The sequence below is a fragment of the Pholcus phalangioides genome, unplaced genomic scaffold (assembly GCF_987345545.1).
Source record: "Pholcus phalangioides strain wild (caught in Gottingen) unplaced genomic scaffold, Ppha-v1.0 ptg000016l_1, whole genome shotgun sequence".
NCBI lineage: Eukaryota > Metazoa > Arthropoda > Arachnida > Araneae > Pholcidae > Pholcus > Pholcus phalangioides.
In genome coordinates this window covers 14,464,389-14,477,668 of record NW_028301609.1, presented here as the reverse complement: position 1 = coordinate 14,477,668, position 13,280 = coordinate 14,464,389, and the positions used below count along the sequence as shown (strand labels likewise).

General features: G+C 34.6%; 1 protein-coding gene across 1 annotated transcript in view; it reads left to right on the top strand.

The window, feature by feature from the left end:
* The first annotated feature begins 3,032 nt into the window (after positions 1-3,032).
* Positions 3,033-13,280, top strand: part of LOC149075111 (fasciclin-1-like) — a 143,417-nt gene continuing 133,169 nt past the window's right edge. The window contains exon 1 of the mRNA XM_089245672.1: positions 3,033-3,643. Coding sequence (XP_089101798.1) covers positions 3,488-3,643 — 156 coding nt within the window. The 5' untranslated portion in view covers positions 3,033-3,487. The remainder of the gene's footprint in view (positions 3,644-13,280) is intronic.

The window sequence follows — 13,280 nt, the reverse complement described above, 5'->3', positions numbered from 1 at the left end:
AAAAAAGATAAATGGAATGACAATATTTGTTGCATCATGTTATTTAGACTAGCTTGCTAAAAAAGCTATTCGTGGGGACAGCAAAAAATTCATACAATACGTGTGGGCGGGGTGCATGTGTGGTGTAGCAGTAGTAGGTAGGGCCTCCAAAAAATGGCTCGGGGATCCATGATGTTCTTAAGTCAGCCACCTCGTTGGGCAATTTGCCTGTTGTGGCGTTGTATTTGTATTTGTATTTGTATAACCAAAGCACACACCGTTTCTTATTATAGTCACCAATATTAAAGTTGAGGAAATTTTTTCTCTGTTCGTTCATTTGGCAAGCTTAGTTTTTGTTTTAGTTAGACTTTCCATAACTCTTCATGCCAATATATTCTTTGAAAGCTTCCTAGGAAACAGAGGTTCATTCACATTGCTGTAGAAATGGGTCTCGACATGTTTGAACGACAATGATAAATTATTACTATTTAAATGATATTTCGGACAATGAATCAACGGCTGAGGAGACTTACCATGCAAACTCTGACAATATAAATTATGAATTTTTTGCTATATCCACCCGAGAGAGAAAGCAGTGATTCCGGAAGTGTGACCGGTCCGAATCAGATAATACTAGTGAAAGAGACAAAAATGTGTATATTTTCTAACGTGGTGTACTTTATATAAATTAACTAGCTATAATACCCGGCGTTGCAGGGGGTTTTCTTCAATGAGGCTTTTTTGGGTCACGTGATATCTCCATCTTTCTTTGAGGACATGCAAACCGTGTCTAAGTTAACCAATATGGCGATTGCCTGCGCGACTCATGAAAGAAACAAATCTTTTCTCTTTCTTTTAAGTTATCCATTTGCCTGTTTCTGCTTCAAAAAATGCTTAGTTAAAGCTGTGAAATTTCTTCGATACGGGCCCTAAATTAATTTTAAAACTTTCTAAACTATATGAATTTATGCAGTTGAATATCAAAAGACAATACGGAGACATTAATTTTCATGCTTGAGAAAATATAAATAAACTAGCTATAATACCCGGCGCTGCCCGGGTTTTCTTCAATGAGGCTGTTTGGATCACGTGATATCTTCCTCTTTCTTTGAGGGAAATGCAAACCGCGTCTAAATTAACCAATATGGCGACTTCATGAAATAAACAAATCTAGATTTAAAGAAACGAATATTTTTTCCCCTTTTTTTAAGGGGCACTAGGTATTTCGATCCCCCTCCCGAACTTCAAGTTATCTATTTCTGCCTGTTTCTGCTTCCAAAAATGCTTAAAGCTGTGGAATTTCTTCGATGTACTATACAGACCAATGACTGATTTTAAAACAACCTAAACTATATCAATTTATGCAGTTGAATATAAAAAGACAATGCGGAGAACTAATTTTCATGCTTGAGGTGATATAAATAAAAAGTTGAAATCAATGTTATTGCATGAATATCCAACTCAAAAGTAGGTTCGGCTAATTACTTCATATTTCATCTCCTGGGCTTCGTATATCTCTAAGCGAACTCAATATTTCAAAAATCAAGAATTCAATACAATTTTTGAAATTATTGATGTGACAGAAAACACCACAAAATTTTCGCATTTTACAGTAAAATCGGCACTTTTAACACTGATTCCTATGAGGATCACCCTTTTCCTGACCCTCAAAGTGATGCTGATAATGATTATGGCATCTATTCAAAAAGCCTCCTTACTGAGAGTATTGAAAATGTGGCAAAGCATTACAAAGGCATAAATTATTATTCATATAGTAACAGGATTAGAGAAGTAACAAACCATTGTAAAGGCATAAACAAGTGTGGAACGCATTGCTAGGGAACCACGGTAACCAAAGTAAACGTTCCGAAAGTGATTGTTGAGGCCCAAAAACCATTGTTGCCCGACAGTTTTTTGCCCGATTGGGGCATTTTTTTGCCCTGCTCTGACGAAATTTTAAAATTTTAAAGTAGCCTATCGTTCAAGTCGGGTCCCGTTTGGTATATATACAAAATTTGGCGACGGTCGATCTAAAATTGTAGATTTGTATAGAGAACACACACTGATTTCTGTGGGGATCATCCTTTGCCTGACGCTCAAAGTGATACTGATGATGATTCGGATAATTGACAAATTGGCAAACCATTATAAAGGCATATACACGTCTGAAACGCATTGCTAGGGAACCACGGTGACCAAAGTAAAGTAAGTAAGTACGGTGACCGCACGCGCACGCACGCACGCACACACACAAAATCACACAGAAAATCAGTTTTATACATACAGATTTGTAGAACGAAAGTTCTCTAGTATTTTCCCCTAATAGTTCAAATTCATGGTGACATAAGATTATATGTTATCCACAGTGTGCGCGAACAACTAATTAGTCTGAACGTAAAAGACCTTGATACAAATATAAAAAAGCCACACATTTGTCAAAATGGAGCAATGTACGTTGTGATGTTGGTGCAATGTTTATCTATATTTTTTTCACGGAAAATCTTTTCAATAGTTTCCATCTGAACGTTCATATTTACAGTTGGAAAGTAATTTTATCGACACCCTGTATGCATAAGAAAAAGTAACTTTCTTCGAAATTAATAGATTAACCATAAGGGAAAATGCTTGCTATTTCTCTATTTCAAAAATTTAGAGTGATTGTGTATAGTCCGGTCCTTCTAGTGTTAAGACCTCTGCTCTGATACAGTGAAATCTCGATATAACGATACTCTACGGGCCAAGAAAAACAATCGTTGTAGAGGGATTATCGTTACATCGAGAGACAGCTGTTCAACATCAGACTACCGGCATTTCAAAACAAGACTTGAAGAAAATATCGCTGTACGCAGATTTATTTGCAAGAAAAATATAATTAAAAATTCACGCGTAAATTTACTTTTAGCACAAGCCACGTATCTTCTTACAAATGCAAATAGGTAATTCAAGTGAAACGTAAATAAAATATATTAGATTCGTTGGCGGTGGATGTTGGCGATGGTTCCCGTTAAAAGCGCCTCCATCATCCACAGAATCCTCGACAGATACCCGTGTAAAGAGGTAGAAAGAACTCTCTTCTCTCTAAGAGAAGCAACTTCGCTCTGGAATAGACGTCGGTCCGAGGCTCGATTTTCTACTTGGACACAGCCGAGTTGTTTGGTTCATTCCACCACTGTGCGTAGCGTGCGTGAGTGCGTGCGTGTCTGTGTGTCTAAACATGGGTCGTTTCGAATTCTACCGTTAACTTTTTTTAACATTCAATAAACGACGGTGAAGTTTCTCTTCTCACACATGGAAATAATTTTCTAACGGAATGTAGTGGCCGTCAGAACAAAATAGGAATTATTAATAATAACCTGTTTGAATCACGAAACTACTAGCATACAAAAGAAAGAAAAAATGATGAGAAATTATAATTATTCGAAGTGGGGTGAATAACGACTGGATAATTATTTATTTAGGAGGGGAAAAAACCACAAAAAATAATAATAATAATTATCGTACGTAAATAATGATGCCGAGGATGAGGAGAATGACGCACGGATGTCCAGCGAGGAATGATGTACACTTTTCCCGATGTGCCGTGTTCATTGTACTTGTGGTGCTTGGGATAGCGACCGCAGAAACGGTTTACGAAGCTCTTGGACAGTACCGCGATCTCTTTAAGGTACAGTATGCCGAGTATTTATTAGCCTGAAATTCATTGAAACGCTTTGATATGGTAATATTCATAGTATTTGTACATTGCACTGCGTTTATTTGTTAAATTTACGGCTGCGTAAATGGGCAGGTATTCAATTAATTTTTAGTATTTGCACCTCGTACTACGTTTATTTGTTTACTACATTACGGCTACGTAAACGGACAAGAGTTTCATTACAGTAAAATTATGATATTACGACAGTTTACATTTCCGAAGAAATTTGCCGTTATAGCGGACTTTCCATTATAAGCGAATTTTTATTTTTTAGCCTTTGTCACAATTTTAGAAAATTTCTACTTTCTCTGCATTAAAACTTCTTTTGAATAATTTCGTTCTAATATTAACGAATGAACAGAACTCTTGTTATAAAATTGATTTTTGGTTTCATAACAGTTAAAACTATGGGAAAAACTACGGACCGCGGGTCAGATGCGGCCTGATTAGAGTTTCTAATCCGCTGAGTTTAAAATAAAAGTTTCGAAATTTTCAACTTCAGTGTTTTACAAAAATTCATTTAAAACGGTGTTTCATTTTCCGCATACGCAAAATGTAGTTGTGAGGATTTAAATAAAAATTGATTTAGGTGTACTGTATATAAAAAACTTTTTCTGAGTAAAACAGCTTTTTTTTGTCTTTATTGAGTTTTATAAGAAATTATATTGACCCCCCAAAATTTTTTATTTTTGACCCGCTCTTAAAAAAGTTTGCCCATCATTGCTGCAAGACATTTTCTCATAGAAATTTCGTATTATCAAACCTGTTTAGTTGACCAGCTGAACAATTAAAAGTCTTAATTATTACATCGATGCTCACTTCTATGTCTTTGTGGACTTGTCAACACTTTCTTATCGATCGGAAAATTTTTGTTAGCACACATTTTTTGGTGATTCGAAAACGTCTTTAAACTGCAAGTTGTGGTCGCGTGATTCCTCAGTCACTGAAAGAGACAAAAGTCGAAAAAAATCATTACGTATCTCATTTATATAGTGGTGAAGCCCATAATTAGGAAAAGAGGGTTTAAAAGAAAACCTGGCTTTTCTTTCCTTGTCCATTCTTTTTTAGGAGTACCTCAGAGTAATTTTTACGAGGAGCATGTGCCATGACGAGAAAGTGATCATGTTCAATTCTTGAAGAAAGAGATGCAGAAACTAGCATTTCTGACAATTCTCTAGACGTTATGGCGAATGCTTTCCAATTTTCAACACATTATAACCGAATGTTTTTTGTATCTTTGACATTAGGTATTTGTGGCAATCACTTTGAAAATCACTCGTTATAGTTAGATTCCCGTTATCAGCCGTACCCGTTATAACGGACTTTTATTGCATTTATGGAATTTTTACATCGTGCTACGTTTATTTGTTTATTTCATGGCTACGTAAATATGCAGGTGTTTAATTATTTATAGTGTTTATATACATTGTACTCCATTTATTTGTTCACTTTACGGCAACCTGAATGGGGAGGCGTTGAATTGCTTATAGTGTTTGTAAAGAGTGATACGTTCATTTGATTACTTTACGGTTACGTAATGGGCAGGCGTTGAATTGTTTATACATACTACGTTTACATCGTACTACCTTTATTTGCTTGCTTTGTAAATGGGCAGAGGTTTTTAGTTATTTATAGTGTTTATATATTGTACTACGTTTATTTCTTTTACTTTACGGCTACGTAAGTGGGCAGGCGTTTATTTATATCTAGTATTTGTAGATTGTGCACTACGCGTATTTGTTTACTTTGCGGCTACGTAAATGGGCAGGCGTTGAATTTTTTATATTGTTTGTAAATCGTACTACGTTTATTTGTTTACTTTAGCATTACGTAAATGTGCAGGCGTTGTTGAAATTGCTTCCAAAATGATCTGGAAAACCTCCAGACATTTTGAGACATGCGTAAGGGGATGAATTGAGTTTTTTATTGGTTTATTATTTAGAAAACTTACTTTTCTGATGAGTGAGTGAAAATTACTTGATGGATGGATGACAGGGGTTCTTAACCTTTTTCAGCCGCGACCCAAAATAAACAATACGAACAACTCAGCGGTCCATCGGCCTAATTTTTAATTTAAAAACTATTATCAAATATTTCTGATTCAAAAATTGTTTATTTTGTGAAATTAGTGAAAATGGTACATAGTATCTCAACAGGTGGGCCAACAAGGCCTGAGTACAGAGTCCCAAATTACTGAAAACGTCCACTAATTCTGAAATTATTTCTTTCATAAATACTGAATTTTCATTGATCCTAAAAATACTTCTCTCATGAATTCTGAATTTTTGCTGATTCTGGAATTATTTCTTATATGAATTCTGAAGTTTCATTCATTCTGAAATTATTTCTCTTATGAATTTTAGAATAATTTTTCTTTACTTTTAGAATAACTTTTTATGAATTTTATAATAACATAAAATAACTTCTAATGAATTTTAGAATAATTTTTAATGAATTTTAGAATAATTTTTAATGAATTTTAGAATAATTTTTAATGAATTTTAGAATAATTTTTAATGAATTTTATACTGACTTTTCATAATTTTAGAATACCTTTTTTATTATCTTTAGACCAATTTTCCATCAATTTTGCAATTGCATTGTTCTCCTATCAATTTCAATGTCCCCAAGATGCCCCAAAAATGTCTGTGCCCCAGACAAATTTGACGGATATTTGAGAGAATTAAATATCTATTTCCACAAGAAAGTAAAAAAAAATTCATGAGTGTGGGTTCGTTTAAAAAACTTTTAATTTAAAATTGGATTTAATGGAAATTTCAAGAATTTGAAAAATTTCGAATATCATGAACTTTATTTTTTACATTTTTAGAGATTTCAAACTTTATTAAAGGAAAACCTTAAAGAACTTGAACTTGACTTGGTGAAAATTTCAAACTCGATTTAAAGAAATTTTTAAGCTTCATTTAATCAAATTTAAGTTTTACTTGATGAACGTTATTTAATGAAATTTCAAGCTCGATATAACAAAAATTTCAAGCTAAACGGAAATTCAAATTAGACTTAATGGAAATTTCTTGGCGATTGGACTAAGCAACCATGTCTCAATACAAAATATTCACTAGAATCATTTCAGATTGTCAAAAAAACAGACACGATAACATTAACAATATTTAAATAGACTATTGACTTATTAATCAACTTTATTCACGGAAAGTTCATTATAGAGCAATGTTATTTCACTATACGTTTGCGAAGAAATAATTCACTTCGTTCAAACTTTTTCAGCCAAGAGATGATGCGCTTCATATACAATTTTTTTCCAGAATATTATTGCTGAATTTTTTGTAATAAAACGCACTTTAACCGGAGGCACTTTCTTCTGGAAACTATTTTAAAAATCTCCTGAAAGTTCAACTTCAAATGCTGCCCCATGATGAAAGACACGAAAGTTCATTTTAACCATATTTCTAACTCGAACCTTACGCAATCCTTAGACCCTTTAAGCAGATTTTAAAATTTTCCTGATCCGCATTGGAAATAAAAACGTATTAAAAACCCGAGATATTTTCAGAGTGACCGAAATAAAGCTGATCAAATTGGACGAGATATCTCGGGATTGCCGCTGTAAGGGTTAAGTCAGCGCCTAACTCCCCGAGATCAAAAGAAAAAAACTTCACAGTGAGAAAAAGCACTCATTTGTGGCACCAGGGTCTGAGAGGGATGAAATCGTTTGGAAATGGTAATCGATGGATGTTGAAGTGATTTGCGAATTCGACGATTTTTGTGTGTCGGATCCAGATAAGCACTGTTTGAGATTGGATTTTTCGACGTACATTCGCACACATACACAACTCACGTGATAACAGAACACGCAACGACAACAAAAGAGAGAAGAACTATTGCCAAGGACAAAAGAGTGCGAATTGAATCAAGGGCTGCCTCGTGAATGAAATTCATCTCCGAGGTCGTGAGCGACAACTTCCGCTGTCATCATAATATCTACAAACAACACACACAGACACATACGTTGTACATGAATAATAATAATACGTAGTAACAAAGACACACATGGCAACCTTTGAAACAGCTCCCTCTCTTTATAATAATCGTCGACATCGCAAACACTGGCTTTGAAACTCGCAACTATTGTGCCGTGGAAATGATTCCATAAAGCGCCCATCAAACACCGTCCTATTCACGCCACGAAGCCTTTGTTTCCACCGCCGAATGTTCTAGAAAGAAAGAGCTGTGGAATTTTTGATCCCAGCTGCATCAACAGACATTTTCCTACTTCCAATATGATGTAACCCCCACATGATCAACTATTACAATGGACTAACTTCGATTCCCGTAAACTATTAATTTACGTGACCCGGAAAATAGTTTTTATTGAAATGTTCGCTCAATCGATATTTTTCTTGGTGTAATAAAAACACAGCGGAAATCCCTCTTAACGTTCAATCTTATTTTACGGCCAAGAAATAATTACGTTTTTTTCCCAAACTCTTCGGTAACCAACCTACTCAGATGAGGCCGGCGCAACTCTTACAGGCGATTTTATTTGTTCCGCCTTTTTCCGCAAAAGAGGAGTTTTACTGAAATCAAAACTGTTAACGTGATATACATGGTAACCCATAAATTCGTAAATAGTTTAAAAATTCATAAAAATGGAAGGAATTAGTATATTTGAATGCGGTTTGCGAAAAGTTGTTCTCAGAAGGCACTGTACGAACCAAATTACTCGAAATATTCAAATCAGAGTCCTATAAAATGCCAGGTGTACGATTAACAGCTCATTTCTGAATTTTTCTATATCATAACTTGCGCCTATATAAGGTGCATCATTATGATGTTGACATTAGTAGATGAAGCACTGTTGACGAAACTGTTTATCTTATTCACGAATCGCCGGCTGAAACGTTAGGAACGTTTCGGACACAGAAGAGATGGAAGAAAGGTTTAGATCAATTATCTCTGCCGGACTGGTTTACAGCACCCTCTATCGACAAAAAAAGTTGAACGCTTCGTGAGAACAATTTTTTCGCGAGTCGCATTCAAATGTACCAATTCCTTCAATTTTTATGAATTTTTAAACTATTTACGAATTTATGGGACATCCTGTGTTTGCTGAAAAAGCAGAAAGAATCTCCGTTTTTCTTATGCTACTGATTAATTAATTAGATAAGTTTAAGACAGCGAATCGATTCATGGATACTTGCGGTACATGCGATTTTCAACCTGTTGTTCGCGAACACTGCGATGCACTAGAGCAGGAGAGGGGGGGGGGGTCTTAAACCCTTTCAAACATTGCGAGCCAAATAAAAATTTTCCCCTGAAGCCTGCAGTTCACTAAGTCATATGGTAGTACCGTGTTTTCTCGAAAATAAGACCTACCCCAAAATAAGTCCTAGTTAAAATAGTCGATCCGACGTATTCAGTAGGCTATGTCGTTGCAACACGCGACGGATGTGCTGAACTATACAAAATGATAACGGCTTCATTATTATTTATTGACAAATAAAAATATAAATGAATGATTCACATTGAAATCATACTTGAAATACATTATAATATAAAGTGCAATTAAACTTTCTCGTCAATGCACAAGCAGTCATCCTTTGACAAGTGCTGAACGCTTACGCAAACAGGTAAATTTGAGACTTTTATTAAAGAAAATGAAGAGAATTACTGCTCACGGCGTATGCGATCTATGTACTGTGTATAAAATAACATTTCCCGACTGATTTATTCATCAGCCAAAACCGCTAAAGCTATAAATACGAAATTTAGTCAGTAGTTTTATTTCATAACGTACAGGCTCAATAAAAAGGGATTTTTCGATATTCAACCCGCTAAATAAGAAGAGTTCAAATGCTATAATGGGGCAATCACCGCTGAGTCCAAATCGCTGAAACTATAAATATGGAATTTTTGGCCAGTATTATATTTTTTAATATACTCTAAGATGGGATTTCTCAAAACTCAACCCCCAATCATCGCTGAGTAATTTTCAGATTACCAAATCGACGCAGGTAACAGCTAGCGATAAATAATTGCATTTTTATTGCAATTAATTGCATTTTTAATTGGGGTGCTATATTTTTGAAATATATGACGTCCATATTTTTATGGGCATCTTTTTCTCAGCCACCTCGTTGGGCATTTTGCCTGTTGTGGCGTTGTATTTGTATTCGTATAAAACAACATATGACTCTTATAGAGAGAAACGATGTCACTCTCCGCTGAGTACTTCGGCAGAGTTATCCGGGCTTTCGTACTTCGTATAACATATGACTTATTTCGGCTACCCAATAAATGACGTTGCCATAGGTAAACACCGTTAACATACTTCCACATAACATAACATAGTAAACATACTTCACAGTTCGACGTCGTGGACAGAATGAAGCGACGAGTATTTCCGACCGAAGTATGGATACGCCTCGCATGATAACTGATTCGAATATAAATATGGAAATATAAACTGAACTTGTCGTTTACTTTAAACGACATCCACGCGAAACGTTTCACGAAGTTCAGTTTTTGCAATTTTCTCGTAAGGGGCCGTTCAAGTATTACGTCATCATCGATGGGGGGGGGGGTGTTCCGTTTTGCTGACTTTTGTTGACAAGGGGGGGGGGGTGTTCAAAAATGACTAAAAATTTTGCTTACGTAATACTTCAACGGCCCCTAACCATCATTCGAAAATGTCCTAAAAATAAAGAGCTATTCTACCGAAAAATAATCCTTAGTGTGATTTTATAAATATAAGGCCTACGCCGAAAATAAGGCCTAATACATTTTTTGAAGCAAAAATTAATATAAGACCGGGTCATATTTTCGGGGAAACACGGTATTTAGAAAAGTACGATGGTATGCAGATTTACAAAGACTTTATGTACAGCGAGCGGCATCTTAATGATTGGAAAATAGGTTCATTAATTAATTCTATAATTATTTTCCTCAATTATTTCAAGATTGTTCCTAAAAGTAAAAACAATAATTTTTTAAAAATTATTTTGGAAATATTTATTTCAGAAATATTTTGGAAGTAATTTTAGTGGTGGTGTGATATGTGGGGCAATTTTATAATAATGTAAAATCTCCTACTTGTTTGCATATTATGTGTCATGTAAAGTTTTCTTATAATACAGCGACATCCGTGAGGGAAGTTTCGAACTATTTCATTCAATGCACTAAAAAAAATCTCTACGTTATAATAAGCATTTCATTGAAGTCAATTGGTTGATTTTTTTATTAATTTTCAAATGCGGTTTTCTTCAAAGTGAGAACCACTTATTAGCAGAAAATGCGCATGTGCAGAATTACAAACTCGCTTTTTTTATAGAAGCTATTTCTGCACGGTTCTCAATTAAAAATTGTTCCTAAAAGTATTTGAAGATAAGTGTCTAAGTTCGAAAATGCTAAGGGTTTCAAATGCGTGTTTTCTAAAATTTTCTATTGGTTATTGGAAGAGCCCGGATTACATGCAATTGCATATGCGCTTACGCATTTACATATAATCTGGCTGCATGTTTTAGTACTTCTTACAGAAAGAGCATATGAATACATTTCACCGAAACTTTCGAATGAGTGCATATTCTTAGCATTTTTTTCCATTGATCGCAATGTACTGATGTTCGCGAGATTATATATATTATTTTAATCTTCTTAATCTTCAAATTTAATTAAATTTCTTTAATTTTATTCCAAGAAAACATTTAGGCACAGAGGTATCGTTCATTTCAGGGCATATTTTTGCACTTCTAAATGCATTCTTTCATTTTTTTTTGCGCATATTTTTTTAGTTTTACCTCATATTTTTTTTCTCTTAGGTTAGGCTACACCTCAGTGCTTTCAATGGGCATATTTTTTTTTTCTCTTTTTATGTATATATTTTTTAATGCATTTTTTCTTTTTATGCATATTTTGATTTTGATCATATTTCTACATTTGTTAAATGCTCGTTTTTTTTTTTCATTTTTTGTGCATATTTTCTCTTTTTAGGAAAACTTCAGAATTTTTAAACGTATATTTTTTCATTTCACGTACATTTTTCAATATACCTTTGCTCTTGGAGGCATATTTTTTATTTTTTCATGCATATTTTGGTATTTTTAAATTCATATCGTGCATTTTTGAATGCACTTTCTCACAATTTTTATGAACTTTTTCCCGCACTTTCAAATGCATTCTTTTTTCATTTTTGCTTATATTTTTCATTTTTAGTGATATTTCGCACATATTTTAGATTTAATGGCATATCTTGTCATTATTTAAATGCAAATTTATCTTCATTTTTGGTTGCATGTTTCAGCGGTTTTTACATATATACGGTTAGTACATATTTCTGCATTTTTAGCGCATATTTTAGCATTTTTAGCGCATATTTCAGTATTTTCAGTACGTATTTCAGTATTTTCAGTACGTATTTCAGTATTTTCAGTACGTATTTCAGTATTTTCAGTACGTATTTCAGCATTTTTTAGTGCATATTTTCCCTCTTTTTAGTTCATATAAACTGGGCTCTAATTATTAGCCTATCTTATTCATTGGGGTTTTTCCTCCCTTCCGATGACAACTAAAGTATAGCGATGATGACTGTTTCTGTCTGAGCAGCGAATTCGTTCTCATCGTCGACCACCCCATCGAATATTATGTGGGATCGGCTAAATTGCTCGAAATAATTACTCGAGCGAAAACATGATTGCGCTATAGCCCGAAGCAAGAAGAGAAACAATAAAAAAAAAAAACCACTTATTATTGGGAAAAGGCTGAAAGCTACGTGCGGCGGCGTCGGCGGCTCATCATCGGCCACAACAGCATGTGCAACTCATCATCCGTGAATTATTGCCACGAAGATGACAGAAAATGCTTCATATAGCGGCCACCTACCGCTTCATTCCTCCACCTCACCTTCGAAATAACAGTAATGATAATAATAATGATGATCTTGGCGATATGGACAGCATAAAAATAAAATTGGATTGGGATTTTGCTCAGGTGGCCCATTTATATCTAGCCAAAATGCTAAAAGACAGATGGACTAAATCCCAAGGGTTTTTTTACAAACGAGATTTAACTACTATCAATTTCCATCTAGGATTATTACTGATTAAGGGGAAGTTGGTTATTAGAGGTTTGTGTATGGGAGAGCAGCGTTGCCAGGTTTAAATTACATAACGCCTACATATTGCGGGCACTGTATGCACAAGCCGTCGGCACATAATCGTACTACATTTGATTTTTTACATTAATCGGTATTTTGGGCACGGTCTTATAACATGGTTTAATACAGAACCTGGATTATCCGATTTTTCGCAACTCCCTATTCACCGAAGTCGTTTTATTGTGTGAGAATTTCCTTTCCTTGAAGATGAAATTATCGAAATTATCTTCTAGAAGATCAGGGATAATGAAGGTGAAGATACCTCATAATTTTAAAACAACAAAGATGCGTTTGAGAGATATTGTCAAATGTTGAAGCAGTAAGAATATCACGATTCATCAAAAATAATGTTCCAATCGGCAAAGCAAAGAATGGCCGGATTGGCGATATCACAATTCTGTTTTACATTATTTATTAGTAAAAAGCAAGTTGAATCTAGGTTGGCAGATAACATTGGCTCTGACCCAAAATCATTTT